Below are 24,006 nucleotides of genomic sequence, written 5' to 3' on the forward strand. Positions count from 1 at the left end.
ATTTAGGATCTCTGTTACATTACTGATTTTCTGTCTGGAAGATCTGTCCACTAATGTGAGTTGGGTGTTAAAGTCTCCTACTATTATTGTATTCCTGTCAATTTCTCCAGTTTTGTCTGTTAGTATTTGTTTTATGTATTTGGGTGATCCTATATTAGGTGCATATATGTTAACAACTGTAATATCCTCGTCTTGTATTGATCCTTTTATCATTATATAGTGTCCTGCTTTATCTTTCTTTATGGCCTTTGCTTTAAAGTCCATTTTGTCTGATATGAGTATTGCTACCCCCACTTTCTTGTCATTTCCGTTTGCATAAAATATCTTTTTCCATCCCGTCATTTTCAATCTATGTGTGTCCTTTGCCCTAAAGTGGGTCTCTTGTAGGCAGCATATTGTAGGCTCTTGTGTTTTTTTAATCAAATCTGCCACTCTATGTCTTTTGATTGCAGCATTTAGGCAATTGACATTTAAGGTAATTATTGATAGACATGCATTTATTGCCATTTTATACCTTGTTTTCCAGGTGATTTTGTATTTCTTCTTTGTTCCTTTTCTTTTTTTTTGTAGTTTGACGGTTTTCTTTTGTATTTGCTTGAGTTCCTTTCTTTCTGGTTTTTGGTGAATCTATTGTATGTTTTTCATTTGTGGTTACCCTGTTTTTCAAGTATGCTAACCCATTCTTATATCTACTTGCTTTAGACTGGTAAAGACTCAAACACATTCTTTAAAAAATGTACATTTTTCTTATTCTCCCCCTCCACATTTTATGATTTTGATATCCTCTTTTACACCTTCATGTTTATCCTTTTGCTGTTCATTGTAGTTATCATCTCTTTCACACACAAAAAAATTTTTAACATCTTTATTGGTGTATAATTTCTTTACAATGGTGTGTTAGTTTCTGCTTTATAATGAAGTGAATCAGTTATACATATACATATGTCCCCATATCTCTTCCCTCTTGTGTCTCCCTCCCTCCCACCCTCCCTATCCCACTCCTCTAGGTGGTCACAAAGCACCGAGCTGATCTCCCTGTGTTATGCGGCTGCTTTCCACTAGCTATCTATTTTACGTTTGGTAGTGTATACATGTCCATGCCACTCTCAATTTTTCCCAGCTTACCCTTCCCCCTCCCCATATCCTCAAGCCCATTCTCTAGTAGGTCTGCATCTTTCTTCCCATCTTGTCCCTAGGTTCTTCATGACCCTTTTTTTTTTTTTAGATTCCATATATATGTGTTAGCAAAAAGTCATGTACCAAAATGTTCATTGCAGCTCTATTTACAATAACCAGGACATGGAAGCAACCTAAGTGTCCATCGACAGATGAATGGATAAAGAAGATGTGGCACATATATACAATGGAATATTACTCAGCCATAAAAAGAAACGAAATTGAGTTATTTGTAGTGAGGTGGATGGACCTAGAGTCTGTCATACAGAGTGAAGTAAATCAGAAAAAAGAAAAACAAATACCATATGCTAACACAAAAATTTTTTGATGTTTTAAAAAAATCTGTGTACTGGCTTATTTAAATGATTTACTTTCCAATTGTGATTTTTCTATTTCCTATTGATTCCTGCTTCTTTTCTATTTAGAGAAGACTTTTCAATATTTCTCTTAGGATAGGTTTAGTATCACTGTATTCTCTAAGTTTTTGTTATCTGAGAAATTCTTTATCCCTCCTTTTATTCTAAATGATAATCTTGCTGGGTAGAGTATCCTAGGTTGCAGGTTCTTCCCTTTCAAGACTTTGAATATATCTTACCACTCCTAGCCTGCAACATCTGTAGAGAAATCAGCTGATAGCCTTATGGGAGTTCCCTTGTAATGAATTCTTTGTTTTTCTCTTGGTGCCTTTAAAATCCTCTATTTAACTTTTGCCATTTTAGTCATAATATGTCTTGGTGTAGGTCTGTTGGGGTTCATCTTGTTTGGGATCCTCTGCACTTCCTATACCTGGATATCCATTTCCTTCTTTAGGTTTGGTAAGTTTTCAGCCATGATTCTTCAAATATATTTTCTATCCCCTTTTTTCTTTCCTCTCCTTCTGGGATCCCTATTATGTGTAGATTGGCATGCTTCATATTATCCCATAGGTCTTGTATATTGCTTTCATTTTGTTTTCATTCGTCTTTCTTTCTGCTTTCAGATTTGGTGATTTCCATTATTCTATCTTCCAGATCACTTATTTGTTCTTCTGCATTATTCAATTTGCCATTTATTGCCTTTAGCTCAGTTTTCATCTCAGCAAATGAGTTTTATAATTTTTCTTGGTTCCTCTTTATAGTTTCTAGTTCCTTTTTATAGTAACTTGCATTTCTATTGATAGACTTTCTTAATCCCTTCAGTATTTTTATTACCTCCTTTTTGATCTCAGAGTCTATTAGACTGAAGAAGTCTGTTTCATTGTTTGTTCTTTCAGGTGAATTCTCTTGATCTTTTAATGGGAGTGATTTCTCTGTTTCTTCATTTTACTTGTATTTCTCTGACTCTATGAGTTTAGGAGAAAGAGTTATCTACTGTGGTCTTGGAGAGCTGTTTTTATGTGGGAGAGTTCCTGTGCAGCCTGCATGGGTTTAATATATTTGGTGCAAGTGCTGCTTTTAGTATGGATGCCTGCTGCATCTTTCCCCGGTGTGTATAGCTGTTATCCCTTTAATAGGGGGTGTTACTGGTGTTTTGATGACCAGAGTCTGCACTGGATATGAGTGGGCCCTCCTCTTTGCTCTGTGGTTGTCATAATCCTGTCAGGGACAGGGTCTACTTTCTAGTTTTTGGAGTAGACGCCCCCATATCCATTTCTGACTGCAGCATGAGGTAAGCAAGATTGAAACCCTCACACTAGGAGAGGAGCAACTGAGTATTCTTCAGCAGGAGCTGTCCACCCAAGAGTGTGCTTGGTGGTGTTGCCTGTCACCTGTTGTGTGAGCTCACAAAGTATACCATTGTTGGCACTGCTCTCGGACCTCCCTTAACTGTGGGAATGCAATTGACCCCAGTGTCCCTCAGGTACTGTGTTCACAAAGCCACCAGTGCAGATCCATAGGCACCAATCCACTGAAGTCAGGTACCAGGACCACAGTAGTCATGCACTTGGACCCACTGTGGGAGCTATGGAAGCAGCCTAGACTCCGGCCCTGCCTCCTTGTGCATGCACCTGCAAAGCCCACAGCTGCTAATGCTGGACTTGCCCCAGCCACGGGAGCACCCATTGTCCACTTGGATGTCCTGCAGGCACTGAGTTTACAAGGCTGGTGGGGTGGCATAAATCTGCAGATTGCACAGCCACAGGGAGAGGGCTCAGATTCCAGCCCTGCTTCCTAAGTTGCACAACTCCTGGGGATGAACTCTGATTTCAGCCCCACCTCCGAATGTGGGCAGCCTGTTGGTGCTTGTGTGCTCCCAGAAGTCATAGAGATGGCACTGCACCAGCTGTGAGCATGCTGAGAAAGAGGCTGCTATGATGGGCCCTGTCCCTCCCTTACTGCGCCTGTTAACAACACTTCACTTCTATGGCAGACCTGGGCTCCTTCATCCACATACCCCTGGTTGTGGCCCAAAGCATGGTCCTGCCCCTTTAGGCTGTCCCTGCACAGCTAGCCCCAGTCCTCTCCCTGGGTCTGTGTTCTGAACCCCAAGATTCAGCACCCAGCCCCTGCCCACAGCAGCAGATGCATGTCTCTGTCTGGGGAGTGCAGGGAGGTGGTGCAGACCCTCTGTGCTGGTCTCTTGCTGTTCTGCCTGCCTCAAGCCAGCTGCTACTCTCTCCTCTGAGCTTCTGGAGCTCCCTTTCTGTCCTGAGTGATCTCCCCACTGGTGAAGGGGTTTCCCAGGGTGAGGAAACCTTTCCTCTTTCACAGCTCCCTCCCAGGGGTACAGGTCCTGTCTCGCTTCCTTTATTTTTTTCTTTTGTCCTACTTGGTTATGTGGTGACCTCTCTTGCAATTTTGGCTGTCTGAGACCTTCTGTCAGCATTCAGTAGGTATTCTGTGAGAGTTGTTCCACATGTAGATGTATTTTTGACGTATTTCTGGGAGGAGGTGAGATCCACTTCTTATTCCACCATCTCGATTGGAGTCCCCAAAAGAGCCCTTTTATGTCAGTTAAGAAGGAATTTTCTTACACATTCTTCCAAGCAGAACATACATGCCAAAGATGGGAGGTACACCTCTTAGCTCATGAGCCAAGAGAGGGCCCCACAGTGCTGGTCTGGGACTGCTGAGCCACCTCAGAGTTTCAGCCAGCCTGAGAGGCCACTGCTTTGAAAGATTCTGTTGTATCACCTATATTTCCACCTACTGGGTGAGCATTTACTTTGTCATCTGGTATGTCCAGAATTGAACTCACCACTTGCTTCCTTCCTTTGTCCACATCGAATATCATTGGAAGCATCCATTATCATTCTGCTCAGTCTTTAAATCTTGTGGTCATTTTCAATTGTTTCACTTTATCTCTTGCATATCCTAAGTCATTAACACCTGGGGAATATTCATAGTGTAGGTGGTTTTGGTTGGCCTTTGATATTATAGCCCTGGGTTCTAGCCCTGGTTCTGCCACTTACTAGTTATGCTCCTTGAGCAAATTACTTTACTTCTCAGATTCCTCATCTGTAAAATAGGGATAATGCCTACCTTACAAAGTAGTTGTAAGAACAAAATAGACTATCAAATGTATCTAGAATGTAGTAAGTACTCAATCAATGGCATAGGTGCTATCATTGTTATTAAGTGGGAATATTTGGTCTTCCATAGCTGTTCCTTCATTTTGGTTTCCACCTAGTCCAATCTCTTAGCACCCCTCTCTTGCACTAGTGTCACACTTCTTGCTGATATCCTTGTTCTCCAATTCATTTTGCCAGACTTTTGCCAGTGTTCCTAAATACTTATGTCCAGTTTCCTGCCTCACCATCTAACCCCGAGTCCCACCACCTAGGCCTCCATTATTTGCAGGAGCCTCCTCATGATCTGCCTATGTTCACCCTGAGGCCCCAGCCCCACCCAAATTGTTACATATATTGCTTCCAGGGTGATCTCTTCAAAACAGAAATCTGATCACATCACACACACACACACACACACACACACACACACACACACCACAGAACATTGTCCAGGGGGCTCTTAGTATAAAATGCCAAAATCCCCACCAATGGTGTTCACAGTCCTGTTTGATCTAAGCCCTGCCTCTCTCTCCACCCTCACCTCATACCACTCTTGCCCTTTGCTGTCTCCACACTGACTACAGTGCCCATCTACCATGCTGCTTCCTCCCAAGTCTGCACATGCTCTTTCCTCTGCCTATAATGTTCTTCCCACTCCATCCTTTACTCACTCTTACTCTTTATTTTGCCTCTCAGCATAAGCATCATTTTCTCAGGAAAGCTTTCCCTAAGTTAAATCTTTCTGTTACCTCTTAGAACCACAGGACTTGCCTTCAATGAGTTCAGCATATTTGCAATTTTGCAAATACGCAAGTGGATATTTCACAGACATAATTCTCCCTAATTAGGCAGTAAGCTCAAAGAATACAATATTTAGCCACCATTGATTGTTTTCATTGTTTGGATCTATGCATGGCACACACTAGTTGATTTAAAAAATACTCCCAGGGAGCTGCGGTTCAAGGTGGTGGAGTAGAAGGATGTGCTCTCACTCCCTCTTGAGAGAGCACTGAAATCACAACTAACTACTGAACAATCATCGACAGGAAAACACTGGAACTCACCAAAAAAATATGTCTCATCCAAAGACAAAGGAGAAGCCACAATGAGATGGTAGGTGGGGCACAATCACAATAAAATCAAATCCCATAACTGCTGGGTGGGTGACTCACAAACTGGAGAACACTTATACCACAGAAGTCCACCCACTGGAGAGAAAGTTTTGAGGCCCACATCAGACTTCCCAAACTGGGAGCTCTGCAGCAGGAGGAGGAATTTCTAGAGAATCAGAATTTGAAGCCTAGCGGGATTTGGTTGCAGGACTTCAACAGGACTGGGGGAAACAGAGACTCCACTCTTGGAGGGCACACACAAAGTAGTGTGCACACTGAGACTCAGGTGAAGGAGCAGTGACCCCATAGGAGACTCAACAGATCTACCTGCGAGTGTTGGAGGGTCTCCTGCAGAGGCGGGAGGTGGCTGTGTCTCACTGTGAGGACAAGGACAATGGTGGCAGAAGTTCTGGGAAGTACTCCTTGGCGTGAGCCCTCCCAGAGTCTGCCATTAGCCCCACCAAAGAGCCTGGGTAGGCTCCAGTGTTGGGTCGCCTCAGGCCAAACAACTAACAGGGAGGGAACACAGCCCCACCCATCAGCAGAGAAGCATCCTCTTCTCAGTAAAGTTTTACTGAGCTCTGTGCACCAGAGCAACAGCCAGCTCTACCCACCACCAGTCCCTCCCTCAGGAAGCTTGCTGAAGACTCTTAGATAGCCTCATCCACCACAGGCAGAGAGCAGAAGCAAGAAGAACTACACTCCTGCAGCCTGTAGAACAAAAACCACATTCACAGAAAGAGAGACAAGATGAAAAGGCAGAAGGCTATGTACCAGATGCAGGAACAAGATAAAACCCCAGAAAAACAACTAAATGAAGTGGAGATAGGCAACCTTCCAGAAAAAGAATTCAGAATATGGGTAGTAAAGATGATCCAGGACCTCGGAAAAAGAATGGAGGCAAAGATCGAGAAGATGCAAGAAATGTTTGACAAAGACTGAGAAGAATTAAAGAACAAACAAACAGAGATGAACAATACAATAACTGAAATGAAAACTACACTAGAAGGAATCAATAGCAGAATGACTGAGGCAGAAGAATGGATAAGTGACCTGGAAGACAGAATGGTGGAATTCACTGCTGCAGAACAGAATAAAGAAAAAAGAATGAAAAGAAATGAAGACAGCCTGAGAGACCTCTGGGGCAACATTAAATGCAACAACATTTGCATTATACGGGTTCTAGAAGGAGAAGGGAGAGAGAAAGGACCTGAGGAAATCTTTGAGGAGATTATAGTAGAAAACTTCCCTAACATGGGTAAAGAAATAGCCACCCAAGTCCAGGGAGTGCAGAGAGTCCCATACAGGATAAACCCAGGGAGAAACACACTAAGACACATAGTAATCAAATTGGAAAAAATTGAAAACAAGGAAAAATTATTGAAAGCAGCAAGGAAAAAATGACAAAAAACATACATGGGAACTCTCATAAGGTTAACAGCTGATTTCTTAGCAGAAACTCTACAAGCCAGAAGGGAGTGGCATGACATTTTAAAGTGATGAAAAGGAAGAACGTACAACTAAGATTACTCTACCTGGCAAGGATCTCATTCAGATTCGATGGAGAAATCAAAAGCTTTACAGACAAGCAAAAGCTAAGAGAATTCAGCACCACCAAACCAACAAATGCTAAAGGGAATTCTCTAAGTAGGAAAAACAGAGAAGAGAGGGACCTACAAAAACAAACCCCAAACCATTAACAAAATGGTAATAGGAACATACATATCGATAATTACCTTAAATGTGAACAGATTACAGGCTCCAGTGAAAAGACACAGGCTCGCTGAATGGGTACAAAAACAAGACCCATATATATGCTGTCTACAGTAGACCCACTTCAAACATAGGGACACATACACACTGAAAGTGAGGGGATGGAAAAAGATATTTCATGAAAATGGAAATCAAAAGAAAGCTGGAGTAGCAATATCAGATAAAATAGACTTTAAAATAAAGAATGTTACAAGAGACAAGGAAGGACACTACATAATGATCAAGGGATCACTCCAAGAAGATATAACAATTATAAATATATATGCACCCAACAGCAGGGCACCTCAATACATAAGGGAACTGCTAACAGCTATAAAAGAGGAAATCGATAGTAACACAATAATAGCAGTGGACTTTAACACCTCACTTACACCAATGCACAGATCATCCAAACAGAAAATTAATAAGGAAACACAAGCTTCCCTGGTGGGGCAGTGTTTGAGAGACCACCTGCCGATGCAGGGGACGTGGGTTCATGCCCCGGTCCGGGAAGATCCCCCATGCTGCGGATCAGCTGGACCCGTGAGCCATGGTCACTGAGCCTGTGCATCCGGAGCCTGTGCTATGCAATGGGAGAGGCCACAACAGTGAGAGGTCCGTGTACAGAAAAAAAAAAAAAAAAAAGGAAACACAAGCTTTAAATCACAAAATAGACCAGATAGATTTAATTGACATTTATAGGACATTCTATTAAAAAACAGATTACACTTTTTTCTCAAGTGCATGTGGAACATTCTTCAGGATAGCTCACACCTTGGGTCACAAATCAAGCCTCAGTAAATTTAAGAAAATTGATATCATATCAAGCATCTTTTCTGATGACAACACTATGAGATTAGAAAACAACTACAGGGAAAAAAAGTAAAATAATACAAACACATGGAGGCTAAACAATACATTACTAAATAACCAAGAGATCACTGAGGATGTCAAAGAAGAAATCAAGACATACCTAGAGAAAAATGGTAATGAAAACACGATGATCCAAAACCAATGGGATGCAGCAGAAGCAGTTCTAAGAGGGAAGTTTATAGCAATACAAGCCTACCTCAAGAAACAAGAAACATCTGAAATAACCTAACTTTACACCTAAAGGAACTAGAGAAAGAACAAACAAAACCCAAACTTAGTAGAAGGAAAGAGATCATAAAGATCAGAGCAGAAATAAATGAAATAAAAATCAATAAAGCTAAAAGCTGGTTCTTTGAGAAGATAAACAAAATTGATAAACCATTAGCCAGATTCATCAAGAAAAAGAGGGAGAGGACTCAAATCAATAAAATTAGAAATGAAAAAGGAGAAGTTACAACAGACACTGCAGAAATACAAAGCATCCTAACAGACAACTACAAGCAATTCTATGCCAATAAAATGGACAACCTGGAAGAAATGGACAAATTCTTAGAAATGCACCACCTGCCAAGACTGACTCAGGAAGAAATAGAAAATATGAACAGACCAATCAAAAGTAATGAAATTGAAACTGTGATTAAAAATCTTCCAACAAACAGAAGTCCAGGACCAGGCTTCACAGGTGAATTCTGTCAAACATTTAGAGAAGAACAAACACCCATCCTTCTCGAACTCTTCCAAAAAATTGCAGAGGAAGGAACACTGCCAAACTCATTCTCTGAGGCCACTGTCACCCTGATACCAAAACCAGACAAAGATACTACAAAAAAAAATAAAATTACAGACCAATATCACTGATGAATATAGATGCAAAAATCCTCAACAGAATACTAGCAAACAGAATCCAACAACACATTAAAAGGATCATACACCTTGATCAAGTGGGATTTATCCCAGGGATGCAAGGATTCTTCAATATACACAAATCAATCAATGTGATACATCATATTAACAAATTGAAGGAAAAAAACGATATGATCATCTCAATAGAGGCAGAAAAAGCTTTTGACAAAATTCAGCACATATTTATGATAAAAACTCTCAGAAAGTGAACATAGAGGGAACCTACCTCAACATAATAAAGTCCATATATGACAAACCCACAGCAAACATAATTCTCAATGGTGAAAAACTGAAAGCATCCCCTCTAAGAGCAGGAACAAGACAAGGATGTCCATTCTCACCACTATTATTCAACATAGGTTTGGAAGTCCTAGCCATGGCAATCAGAGAAGAAAAAGAAATAAAAGGAATCCAAATTGGAAAAGAAGTAAAGCTGTCACTGTTTGCAGATGACATGATCCTATACATAGAGAATCCTAAAGATGCCACCAGAAAACTACTAGGGCTAATCAATGAATTTAGTAAAGTTGCAGGATACAAAATTAATGCACAGAAATCTCTTGCATTCCTATACACGATGAAAAATCTGAAAGAGAAATTAAGGAAACATTCCCATTTACCATTTCAACAAAAAGAATAAAATACCTAGGAATGAACCTACCTAGGGAGACAAAGGACCTGAATGCAGAAAACTATAAGATACTGCCAAAAGAAATTACAGATAATACCAACAAATGGAGAGATATACCATGTTCTTGGATTGGAAGAATCAACATTGCGAAAATGACTCTGCTACCCAAAGCACATTACAGATTCAATGCAATCCCAGTCAAAATACCAATGGCGTTTTTCACAAAACTAGAACAAAAAATTTCACAATTTGTGTGGAATCACAAAACACCCTGAATAGCCAAAACAATTTTCAGAAAGAAAACCGAAGCTGGAAGAATCAGCCTCCCTGACTTCAGGGTATACTACAAAGCTACAGTAAACAAGACATTATGGTATTGGCACAAAAACAGAAATATAGATCAATGGAACAGGATAGACAGCCCAGAGATAAACCCTCGCACCTATGGTCACTTTATCTTTGTTAAAGGAGGCAAGAATATACAATGGAGAAAAGACAGCCTCTTCAATAAGTGGTGCTGGGAAAACTAGACAGCTACATGTAAAAGAATGAAATTAGAACACTCCCTAACACCATATACAAAAGTAAACTCAAAATGGATTAGAGACCTAAATGTAAGACCCGACACTATAAAACTCTTAGAGAAAAACATAGGAAGAACACTCTTTGACATAAATCAGAGCAAGATCTTTTTTGATCCACCTTGTAGAGTAATGGAGGTAAAAACAAAAATAAACAAATGGGACCTAATGAAACTTCAAAGCTTTTGCAAAGCAAAGGAAACTACAAACAAGATGAAAAGATAACCCTCAGAATGGGAGAAAGTATTTGCAAATGAATCAGTGAACAAAGGATTAATCTCCAAAATATATAAACAGCTCATGCAGCTCAATATTAAAGAAACAGACAACCCAATCCAAAAATGGGCAGAAGACCTAAATAGACATTTCTCCAGAGAAGACATACAGATGCCAAAAAACACATAGAAAGCTGCTCAACATCACTAATTATTAGAGAAATGCAAATCAAAACTACAATGAGGTATCACCTCACACCAGTTAGAATGGGCATTATCAGAAAATCTACAAACAACAAATGCTGGAGAGGGTGTGGAGAAAAGGGAACCCTCTTGCACTGTTGGTGGGAATGTAAACTGATACAGACACTATGGAGAACAGTACGGAGGTTCCTTAAAAACTAAAAATTGAACTACAATATGACCCAGCAATCCCACTACTGGGCATATACCCAGAGAAAACCATAATTCAAAAAGACACATGCACCCCAATGTCCATTGCAGCACTATTTACAATAGCCAGGACATGGAAGCAACTAAAATTCCCATCGACACACGAATGGATAAAGAAGATGTGGTACATATATACAATGGAATATTACTCAGCCATAAAAAGGGATGAAACTGAGTCATTTGTAGAGACGTGGATGGATCTAGAGACTGTCATACAGAGTGAAGTAAGAAAGAGAAAAACTAATATCGTATATTAATACATATATGTGAAACCTAGAAAAATGGTACAGATGAACTGGTTTACAGGGCAGAAATTGAGACACAGATGTAAAGAAGAAAAATATGGACACCAAGGGGGGAACATGGGGGTGGTTGTGTGATGAATTGGGACATTGGGATTGACGTATATACACTAATATGTATAAAATGGACAACTAATAAGAACCTGCTATTTTAAAAAAAGAATACTCCCTGGAGACTTCCCTGGTGGTCCAGTGGTTAAGACTCTGTGCTTCCAATGCAGGGGCCATGGGTTTGATCCCTGGTCAGGGAGCTAAGATTCCACATGCCATGTAGTGTGGCTAAAAAATATTTAAAAATTTAAATTAAAAACATGTTTTTGAATAAAAAGTACTCCCTGAATTAAAGAATAACACTTGTCTTCCTCTCTTGAACCTAAATCCCCAAGCCTCTATAACATGGACTAATGTCATAGCCCTTTATCACTTTGCCATTAATATGCAATACCCAGACTTTTCCCTCAAGTTCCTCTCACCTGGAATGTCCACTTGACTTCCTTGCATCCCATCCAAATCCAGTTTTTGAGTTTCAGCTCTAGTGTTTCTTCTACAGAGCTTCTGAAAACCATGCTGGTCTTCATGAAGCATCCTTGTCTTTGTAAGTTTAGATCTCACCACCTCATGTCACACTTCATTATTTAATGCATTGCCCTCTTGTTTTATGTACATTAGCCTATTTTTCCAGTCAAGTTACAAGTCTCATGGAGGCCAGATCATTTCTGTATCCTCCGTGGTGCCCAGCATGGTGCTAATAAGCTGGGCAGATCATCAGTGTATGTGGATTGAAAGGTTTACATTTCTGATTTACAAAACATGCTCAGGTCACATAGTAAGGGGCAAAAAAGATTTGCTGAAGGAATATAGTATATGTCAAGAAACTGAACTGCAAAACGAAGTTCTGGAAATTTCCTAGGATAAAAATAAATATATCTGCGTCTCAAACACAAGACTAAAGATTTTAGTCCTTGGCTTCTTCCATGGGCCAATCCCTCTGAGAATTCACAGTTCTTAGGCTAGAAGACTGCTAGTGTGACACAGGCTCTGGAAATATCAAACACTCCTCTCTTCAAGGTTTGAATCAATGAAAAGAACTTGTCCTGTCATCTTTTTTTGTTGTTGTTGTTGCGGTACTCAGGCCTCTCACTGTTGTGGCCTCTCCCATTGTAGAGCACAGACTCCGGATGCGCAGGCTCAGCGGCCATGGCTCACAGGCCCAGCCGCCCCGCGGCATGTGGGATCTTCTCATACCAGGGCACGAACCCGTGTCCCCTGCATCAGCAGGTGGACTCCCAACCACTGCGCCACCAGGGAAGCCCTGTCCTGTCATCTTAAAATGACTCTTTTGACCTCTCCATATCACAATTCACATATAGTACTGTGCATCTTCCTGTCTGTGAAATCTTCAGGATTCCAAGGTGTTCACTTAATAATTAAGTTGACTTAAATAAGCTTTCTAAGAAATAATTGGGATGAACATTTCAGGCAGCCAAATTACTCCTATGTTCAACCATATGAAAAAAAATCCATTTGAAGTCACTTGCAAGGTAATACCAGGAAATCATTTTCAGCATTACAAGACATATTAAGAAGTTCAGTTGGAATAATCTACTGCCTTAGATATTAGAACTACAGAATGCTTAAGGCTATCTGCATTGCCTCCTAACAGCACTGATGAGAAAGTTATTAAGTGAATAAAATCTTCCTGCATTACACTATTACAGTCTTACAATCTTGTCATTTTACAGATGGGTTATTAATTTTATCAGTTGTCACTAAAGTAAGGAAAATAAATTTTCAAGAATATAAAAGGATGATTCTATCTTTTTTTCTAATGTGTAGCTTTTGTTGGCAATATGGAGACTGGAAAACTCAAAAATGATTTTTATTTATAGTATCCAAAGCATATTGATGGAATAATTATCAATTACTAATATAAAATGTTTATATTAAGGTATAAAATGCATAAGGTATACAGTGAAGTACATGTACAGCTCCATGAACTTTTACATGTATATTCACGCATGTGACCACCACCCACATCGATATATAGAACACTTCCAGCCCAGAAGAAGGCTCCTGCCTGCCTTTTCCTGGTCAAACTCTACTACCGCTACAATGTAATCATTGTCCTGATCTCTGTCACCATTGGTTAGCTTTTCTCGGTTGTGAAAATATGTGTAAATGAAGTTATACATTGTGTATCCTTTTGTGTCTGGCTTCTTTTGCTCAACGCTCATCCATCTTGCTGTGTATATTCATAGTGTGTTCTTTTTCATGTTTGGCAAAATTCCATTGGATAAGCACACCACAATATATTTATCTATCCTGTGGACATTTGGAGGTTTTCCAGTTTTTGATTATTATGAATAAATGTGCTACAAATATTCTTGTACATGTCTTTTGATGAACAAGTACTCATTTCTCTTGTGTGTGTATATCCAAGAGTGGGATTGTTGGCTCAAAGGGTGGGCATATTTGTGAACTACCAAATAATTTTCTCAAATGAATGAACGGTGATATATTTTGATTCATGAATAGAGTTAGTGAATCCAAGGTAACTACTGTTGAATAGTCTAAACTGTGCCTTTTTTTTCTGGTTTATTAATATGTATCGACATTTTTAAAGTATATTGTTTTACACAGGCACAAAAACTTGGCCAACACGTTAGTTGGAATTAAAAGTGAAAGGATTTTGAAAGTTTCATTTAAAAAATTCATCCTTATAGAATGGCATTAAACAATTGGAACTTTAATAAGTTCTGGCATTTAGTGAATTATTCTTTCCTTTACAGTGTTGGAAATTAATGTTTGGAGATTAAAATTAATTAATTGTAATTTAGGGGCTTCCCTAGTGGTGCAGTGGTTGAGAGTCTGCCTGCTGATGCAGGGGACACGGATTCGTGCCCTGGTCCGGGAAGATCCCACATGCCGTGAAGCGGCTGGGCCCGTGAGCCATGGCTGCTGAGCCTGCACATCTGGAGCCTGTGCTCCACAACGGGAGAGGCCACAACACTGAGAGGCCCGCATACCACCAAAAAAAAAAAAACAAAAAAGTAATTTAGAAAAATGTATTAAGAAATGTGTTTGCCTTTGTCAAACAAGAATGATTTGGACTAAAAATGATGTTTTGTTGAATGATTGGAGTTTATTCCTCCTACACCTGACAAAAATAACATTTTGTTATCCCAGGCCCATGCCATTATTTTTCTATCCATTTTTATTTTGTTCTCATAAAGCTATATAGTGTTTTTTTTTTTATTTTCATGTGACCAGGAATTATCTACTTGCTTTCACTGTAATTTGCCTGCATCTAATTTATCATTTTTTTGAAAGGAAGAAGATTGGTCTTTATCTGTATACAAGGGATTTACAACTGAAGAGCACTAATTTTTCTGGGCAGAGACGCACACAGAGGTCTCATGTCATTTGATTCTGAATGCAAAATAAGATGCAGTTTTGCTTTTTCTGTTTCAGTTATCTCAGGGATCTCCAGAACCAATTGAGCTCAACTTTTTCACAGCAGATTACCATTTATTGCATCATTCATCAGGTCGAAACAGCCTATCCCCAAATAACCCAACAGGTAATGGTATTCAACACAGGAAATCTGGCTTTCACAAAGAAATAGATTGTTTGGATCAACAGCTATCCTTAAAAGATCATCTTCAATTTAAAATGAAAATAGAGCTTATTTTTATTATCTATGGTGACAGTTGGAAGGACATACAGTAGGAATTTAGAAATTCTCTGAGATTTATTTTACACACTTGTGACACCTTCCTTGATCATTTATTAATACCGTAAGCAAACAGAATCTGTGTGGGTAAATTGTATTTCCTTTTACTTCTTCTTATCTGATGATGGTAAATCAAATGCCCCAAAACATCCAGGGAGATAAAAAGCAGAAAAGAAGAGCTTGAATAAAACAGAAAATTTGAAACTTACCTGAAGAATCCACATCAGACATATTTAATTTTTTTTCTTTTTTGAAAAAATTTCTCATAGGGAGGCAATATAACATAGGGATTAAAGGTATGTATTCTGTAAACCAGGATGCCTAGATTCAAATCTCAGCTCAACCACTTAGTAGCTGACCTTGAGCAAATTATTTGACCTCACTGAACCCCAGTTTTCTTGCCTGTAAAATGGGAACAAAAATGGTAACCATCTTAGGATTATAGCAATGATCAGTGTAAATATATAAAAAGTACTTAGCCAATAGTAGGGACTCAGCATAATGTAATTTTTCTTGTGATATTTGACCTCAGAAGAGATCTTCAAGCTACTCTGAGGTTACAGAATTCTTAAATAATTTCTGAATCCCTGTAAACTATAGTTATATCTCTCAGTGGTGCAGACAGATGTGAAGCTTTTACTGTTAAATGAAGACTTGTCATCTACTCACACACACACAAAAAAGCTTAATTCTGTTGTGCTTTTGAAGTTGCCTAATTTAGGCAAATCACTTCATGTATTAATTATCAAACTTTCCCTAAGTCTTGGACTCCTAGGATACAGCTAAACTGGGTAGACAGAACTTCATTTAAAATCGTCCCTGAGAAATCTGTAAGATCGAGATAAACTGTTATCTAAAGTCATTTGCTTTTATTTGTTTTTAATTGAACTATAGTTTATTTATAATATTGTGTTAGTTTCAGGTGTACAGCAAAGTGATCCATATATATATATATATATATATATATATATATATATATATATATATATATTCTTTTTCAGATTCTTTTCCTTTTCCATTATAGGTTATTAAAAATATTGAATATAGTCCCCAGTGTTATACAATAAATCATTATTGTTTATATATTTTATATATAGTAGTGTGCATCTGTTAATCCCATATGCCTAATTTATCCCTCCCCCCACCTTTCCCCTTTGGTAACCATAGGTTTGTTTTCTATGTCTGTGAGTCTGTTTCTGTTTTGTAAATAAGTTCATTTGTATTATTTTTTAGATTCTGCAGATAAGTGATATCATACAATGTTTGTCTTTCTGACTTACTTCACTTAGTATGATGTGGTATATATATATATACCATTGAATATTAGCCATAACAAAAGAAAACAATCTTGCCATTTGCAGCAACATGGATGGATCTAGAGATTATCATACTAAGTGAAGTAAGGTCATTTGCATCCCCCTGGGCAGGTAGGTCAGTCACAGGCCAGACTTCTTACCACAGCAGCCTTACTAAGTGAAGAGCTCTGGTGGAAGTCTCTCAGCGGCCTGAGAGGGAGTTGACAGGCTCTTCCAGAAGCTGGATGCCCCGCCCCAGAGCAGACCAGGTGTGTCCCTAGTCATGGCAGCCTGGACAAAAACAAAGACAGCAGAACCACGGAGCACTTTGGGCAACACCTTTAAGCTGGGCTTGAAAAACAAGCTGCCAGCACTCACATCCTTGTGAGTCCTCTTAAACTTCAATCCATTCTCTTTTTTCTCTCCGAAGTAAGTGGCAGGGGAGCTCCTGGGCCTCCATGTGATAAGTGTTGATTGACCTGAGTGGAAACTGGTCAACATTGCTTTGGGTGGTGTTGGGGTTGGTTAATATGCTGGTATATCATACTCAGACCAAACCTCAAAAGAATTACTGTCTTCTGATTTTAAATGTATTTTATTCCCTCCTGGCAGCCATAGCCAAGGGTCAGACCTTTGTTGTCCTCCTCTGGCTATTTCTGCCTTCCTCTAAGAATTTGTGTTTTTTTCTAGCACATATCTCCTCTTTTTGCCTTGTGGATTAGGGATAGTTTCTTAATCTTTTCTTTGCCTATCAGGAAGTTTGTGTTTAGAACCACTCCTCACCTATCCTTACAAACACACACACATACACACACACACACACACACACCTAACTTAATTGGCCAATTTATACCTGAGCAATGCCCATAAATCTTATGTATTATTTTGTGATGGCCACCCCAAAAGCCAAGATAATTTGGAATGTGTTTGTAAGTACTCATCTTCATCACTAAGAAACTGACCTCTTTTCACTGCATGTGAGTCATAATTACCAATAAAATCTAAGAAAACATGAATCAAATGTCAGGCTTTTCATAATTTATCTATTTCAGGTCTACCCTACAGCTTTGATTTGGAGCAGAGGATAACATATGAACAGATGCAGGTGAGGTTTTTGCAGTGCCTCTAAATGATTTTATTTTGTTGCTTTTAATTCAGTACTAACCTGATTTATTTTTTAACTTTAGATTGTGATTGAAGAAGTCCTAGAGGAAAGTGGTTATTACAATTTTACTTCTAACAGGTGAGATCCAGAAATGTGAATATTCAATTTAGACCATTGGATATTAGATCTAATTTTTCTATCCTTGTTTCTAGAGGTTTTCCCCGACCTTCTATTTTAAACACCTTTGTAAAATATCTTGGCTTAGACTTGATACAACTGTGAGTAGAATGTATGTTGACCATCTTTTATATGGGTGCAGCTGCTGTATTCTTGGTTGAAAAAGAAAGGGTGATGGCTTCCCTTGTGGCGCAGTGGTTGAGAGTCCGCCTGCCGATGCAGGGGACACGGGTTCGTGCCCCGGTCCGGGAAGATCCCACATGCCTCAGAGCAGCTGGGCCCATGAACCATGGCCGCTGAGCCTGCGCTTCCGGAGCCTGTGCTCCGCAATGGGAGAGGCCACGACAGTGAGAGGCCCACGTCCTGCAAAAAAAAAAAAAAAAAGGAGCAGTGATCATTTAGTAGTAATTTACTCCTACATAATGAAATGGAAAATTATTTCTACATTGTTTTTTTTTTTAATTAATCATGTTTGTCCCGTATTGGAAGAGCCGAAACTCAAATGTCCATGACTAAAATCTAACAATTATTTGTATAGAATGCAAGGGGGAAAATGCAACTAAACAAAGAATCATTTCTGGTGAATTTAAGATATGTTTGTAGGAAAGGGATTTGTTGTTATGTGTTCCCATTTGCTTACCCTAAATAAGAGACTGCAGTTTCCTGGGAATGTGTGTTATCTTCTAAAATGATCATTATTGGTGCTCTAAAAATATACTCTATTTTATCCATTTCATTCAGTTATGGATTCCTGCAATTTTACTATTGGGCACAGTTTAGGGCACAAAGATTAGAGTACAATTAGTTTGAGAGGCAGTTCCAAGAAACTCTGGCAAAGGATTGAAGAAATAATTCAATAAAGATTTCATTTTCAAGTAGGTTACCATTGTGGTGGTTGGAGCTTGATCCCCTTGTGGAAATCTGAGAGCCAATGGAGAACATGTACCTCAATTCTCCCACTTATGGACTGAGGGATCTGGGATGGTATTTATCTCTAATTTCCATTAGTCATCATTTGAGGCCTTTTTCCCCAGAGGATGTTAGTTCCCTGGCATTTCTGGCCTTCTGTAAGGGTGGACAAAGCAGATTCTAGAGACCAGAGATATCCTCAGGAAAAGAAACACAGGTGTTGGCCATAGGGAATCAGGCCAGCATGCTTTCAAGTGCTTTGAATGAGGGGATATGGACGCTGACAGTGTCTGCTATACATGAGCTGTCTCTTGACTTTTCCAAGGAGCCCACTCATAACAGAAGCATCAAATTGACCATGAGTAACCACGTACACATCCTATATGGCCAAAGTTGCTTTAGGAGGCATAGTCCAGTGGAGTTTGTTTTCCCTAAGTGGCCTTTTCTTCCTGGAGGAATAGCCTTCCTGTCTAGCTAATGAAGCTGTTGACCACTATTTAAATTATTCTAGAAGTCTTGCCCAGAGATAACTGTTAGCCATGGAAAGAGAAAGAGGTCTCAAGAACATTCTATTAAGGTCATTATATTGAAATTAGTATCTTTTTTGAAGTTAGGTTAGCCATTTTTTCCCGTTTCAATGAGTTGTTCTTATGAATCACAGATAAGATTATTCAGCTGCTTGCTCTTTTGGCTTGATAATATATTTCCAAAATACTACCTTTGTACATTTAGTCCTGTTGTGATTTGTAACTGCAGAGAAATGATGAGTAATTCTTATTTTCCAAAGGTATATTGGAAATCACCATCTCCATAATCACTCTTCTCCCTCCATCCCTGGAGGGATTTTGAATTTTCATTTTTTCCTCTTGATCTGAGTACATCCAGCCTTCCATGGATAGTATGAATGTCTCTGCTCTTGACTCTTGGCAACTTATTATTTCAAGTGCCATTGGCTTGTAGCGGGGCAAAAGTCATGCTTATCATTTTTTTAATCACATTTTCTCAGAGATTCAGATTCATCCATCATGGGCAATGGATGTCTTCAAATTTTTTCAGAAAATCAGCTAAATATAATGAAAAACCAGGGGTGTAAGGAACTTAGGGAAGCTCTTATAAGAGCTCTTATTTTTCCTTTTTTAGAAATAGTAATTCCAGTCTTATTTTGAAATTTATGGTTATCCTTTTCAATTCTACAATTGTTAAGTTTTTAAAAAATCAAACATTACTTCTACTTTCAAAGACATATTCCTGTATTAAAAGAAGTTGCAGATTTTCTTCTTATGGTAAATAGACAATAAGAGGCCTAATGACAAAGGTGAAAATTATTTACAGTTATATTCAGAATTGTGAATATAATATGAAGATATTTAAATGATCAAGTTACAGTAATATATGATGGAAATGACATCAAATTTTCTTAAAATGTTCCAAATTAAAATGAATCATCCATTTAAAAACCCATTTAACCAGGGGCTTCCCTGGTGGCACAGTGGTTGGGAGTCAGCCTGACGATGCAGGGGACATGGGTTCGTGCCTTGGTACAGGAAGATCCTACATGCCACGGAGCAGCTCGCCTCGTGAGCCATGGCCACTGAGCCTGCACATCCGGAGCCTGTGCTCAGCAGCGGGAGAGGCCACAGCAGTAAGAGGCCCGCGTACCACAAAAAATAAAAAATATTTAAGAAAAAATTAAAAAATAAAAATAAAAATCCATATAACCATGATACTCCCTTTTCAGTTCCTAATAGCAGTGATAAAATATATAATTGGGGGGACAGTTTTCACGGTTTACCAGTAAAAGTAACCCTTGGTTGTGCTTAAAGCCATTACTTGTTTACCAAAGTTCCCAATTAGTTTCCAAGAAGTAAGTCAGGCTCCATATAGAAGTACCTAATACTTCACAAACTGAAAGTGCACATAATTCCAAATATGAATCAGATCAGCTGTGACAGTCATGATTTTTCCGTACTCAAAGGATAGAGGATGCTAAATATCACAGGACGTGTAGAGGTAATTAGAATCGGTTCTTAGAATCAGTAGAGTGTATTTTCCCAAGTAAGTTTTGTAAGTAGCCAATATTATCAAAGATGCTAATAGATGTTATATGAAAAATAAAGTTCCATGACCAAATATATTTGGGAAACCCTGAATGTACATTTCTCCATTTTTGGAGAATGTTGACACACATGACTTTATTGAAAACTTTGAGATATACTTTAGGAAAGAAGTCTGTTGACCTTGTTTACCCAGTGATTTTTCATCTTTTACTTGGAACACGAGTTGAGGAAACCTTCCCTAGCAATGTGGTTTGAAATGAGAAACATTGTTTTAACTCCTCTACCAGTATCTAGTCAGATCTGCTATTGTTCTCATAATCATCATCATCATCTTAATTGTCATCATAGCCATCATTGCAAAATATTATTAAATGATCTTGATTAATAACCATGCAAAGGGAATTACATACATAAGTCCTGTATTACTCAAGCTTACAGCTTAAGACTGTCAGTTCAAACTTATACACACATCTACAAAGCATCCAGACAGCAGCTAAAGCATTAAGCCAAGACCTGGCACATTTCAGCTTAGATCATAGGGTTTATGTTTAGTTAGGGTTAGAGACATATCATTCTCAAATGGAAAGTCTCAGGATAAGGCCATTATCTAGCTATTAGCTGTCTTTGGGGAAAATACCTAGAACTGTTTAAGTAATGGTGAGACTGCTTGGGCAGTTGGTAGGAAGAATGTCTCAGGCACAACATACTGCATTAGTTAAAGAAAGTGGTAACAAAAATAGAAACAACAGCAAGGAGCCCTAACCCAAATGAGGGATTTGTGAAGGGGAAGTAGGACTGAGTTGAGAGTGCAAGAAAAATGAAACAAGGTCAAAATAAACTGGGCCAGCCCCAGGTGGGCTCTATTTGTGGTCATTTGCAGGGATGTATGATTACCTATATTTTGCACACATTAATATTTAGCTTCCTTACCAGAAGGATACAGCCTGACATGCCTTCATTTTATCATTGTTGTAATGAGAGTAAAACTGTTGAGTTTTGTGAGTGAATAGATGACCAGCATACCATTCTTATATACTTAGGGGCACATATTGATATTTTACTTTGTAACAATGAAATATGTGTTGAGAGAAAAAGAAATCTACATTGAATCAACTTGCATTGCTTTAAAACAGACATTTAATGTACAGGTTACTTTGGATGGGTATTAATTAGTTCCTATTACGTTTATAATTTGAGAAAGAAAATGTTAGCTCTGAACTTCAGCAAAAGGCAACTTTCTAAAAATCTCCCCATTCCATTATGTTTAGAATCACCTTTTTATTCATTGTGATTTATTTATTTATATACCTGAGCTACTGCTTTTGAAATTGAATATGTGAACTAAAATATTTGAGACTGTAGAGAACTCCTTCCACTTCTGAATCTTCTAGGTATCACTCCTATTCATGGGGGACCAAGAATCACCCAACCAAAAGATGAAAGTGCTGCATTTTGAATGGACTTGGTTTTCCCAGTGAAGATCAAGTTCTGGACTTCAACCACTACTGGCAAGATGCCCAAAGATTGGGTGCTGCTAAAACAGTGTGGAAGAGAAAAGACCAACATGCCATGGTGCCTGCAGGACCTCTTTCTGGAGGTCTGGTGCTAAGAGGCTTCATCTTTGGGACACATGTATACAGGATGACAGGGCTCCCAGTGTGCTTCTGGGAGAAAATGCTGCAAAATTCATCTGTGAGAAGAAAACCCACTCCTTGCAAACTTTCCTCCAAGTTAAAAAATAAAATACTTGTCATATTTTTCAAAGGAACCTACTTAGAATTGCTGAAACTATGTTTAAAGGCATCTAGCCTTCTATGTATAAAAGATAGTTTTAGATAAAGAAAATGATAGAACTCAGAACAGTAATATATTGGGTGATTCACTGTATCCCTCAATTTTTTTAATCTTAAAAGAAATTCAGAATATGTGATCGAATTATTTTGTAGTTTTATTTGTTTGTTTTAGTGAAAGGATTGGTTTTCTCTTAACCAGTTGGGTACTAGTGGTCTTGAACAGTATTTGTAACCTTGCACAGCCTCTGGGAATAACTGTCAACTTGTTAAGCTAACAATGTATTGATGTATAGTTTGTGTATATATATATATGCATGGGGGGAGGGAGGTTTTGATTAGGCTAATGCTTTTCTGCTAATCAAACTCATAGTGTTTTTAGGGCACTTTGAAGAGTCATAGAGTCTATGAAAGAGATGCAATATTCCATATTCTAAGTCCCTCCTAACTGAAATTATCAACATTGCTTTTAAATTTTTATTGCTTGAGAATTTGAAATGAAAATAAGTTATATAATAAAATATAAATGTCTTCTTTATTCATTGAAACGTCTCTAGAAAGAGAACTCAGAGCACCAAAACAGTGTCCCATTCCTGTGTGGGGATAATTTATGGTGAAAATTCTCTAGATTCTTATTGGGCTAAAAATCTCTTCAACTGGCTTCTTGTAACTGGTATAATATCAAGAAATTATAGCCAAATCAGACTGCACTTCTAACTACTTAAAGAAGATTTTAAATTTATATAATTAGTAATCTGAAAGCTGAAATTATGCTTTTTATTTACTCCTTACTAAGTTCTATCTTATTTACATTGATATATTTTTAGTATGATCAAATAAAATTTAGTACAGTGGTTGAAGCACAATAATCTTTTCTATAGTATGGAAAAATCTCTTAATGTGAATCCATACTATTTTTACAATTAGTATGTTTAGTACTTAAATTATATCCTATTCTCTTTAACCCATTCCTTTGAAAATTACCAGTGAATCCTTGTCTTTAAGCCAAATTAATAATTACAAACACACTGTAATTTAAAGTAATAGATGAGAATACAGCAATGAAAATTTTCAGTTTTAGCTTTCAACCAAATTCATCCACATGTGAAATGTACATGTGAAGTCAAAAGACTATGATATTGTTGATTTAAACCACGAAAAATTCTATTTCTATTCCAGCTTAACTTGAACGTACACGATTATATTTTATCTCTTTTCATGTATGGAATGGGCACATGTTTTTATTGTACAGGAGGCACAGGCCTAGAGGGGCACAAATTTTCATTGTGATAGAAGCCAGTACTTAGAAACAAACCAAGCTATAGGGTGAAAGTTTGAACTATAAAGCTCTTCTCAAATGATGGAGAAAAGCATAGTATTCAGAGGTCACACTTTGGTAAGAAAAGAGAAATTGCTTATCTGAAGGTGTTTTTAAATGCATAAAAATATTTT

The 24,006-nt window shown here is 38.3% G+C and overlaps 1 protein-coding gene across 1 annotated transcript in view; it reads left to right on the plus strand.

Moving 5' to 3' along the window:
- NEK10 (NIMA related kinase 10) overlaps positions 1–23,053 on the plus strand; it is a 319,052-nt gene extending 295,999 nt beyond the window's left edge. Inside the window, 4 exon segments of the mRNA XM_082637719.1 lie at positions 14,960–15,068; positions 17,569–17,621; positions 17,704–17,759; positions 22,156–23,053. Of these exon segments, the coding sequence (XP_082493845.1) occupies positions 14,960–15,068; positions 17,569–17,621; positions 17,704–17,759; positions 22,156–22,204 (267 nt within the window). The 3' untranslated portion in view covers positions 22,205–23,053.
- The last annotated feature ends 953 nt before the right edge of the window (positions 23,054–24,006 follow it).

Source organism: Mesoplodon mirus (assembly GCF_964341445.2).
Source record: "Mesoplodon mirus genome assembly, chromosome: 12".
Taxonomy (NCBI): domain Eukaryota; kingdom Metazoa; phylum Chordata; class Mammalia; order Artiodactyla; family Ziphiidae; genus Mesoplodon; species Mesoplodon mirus.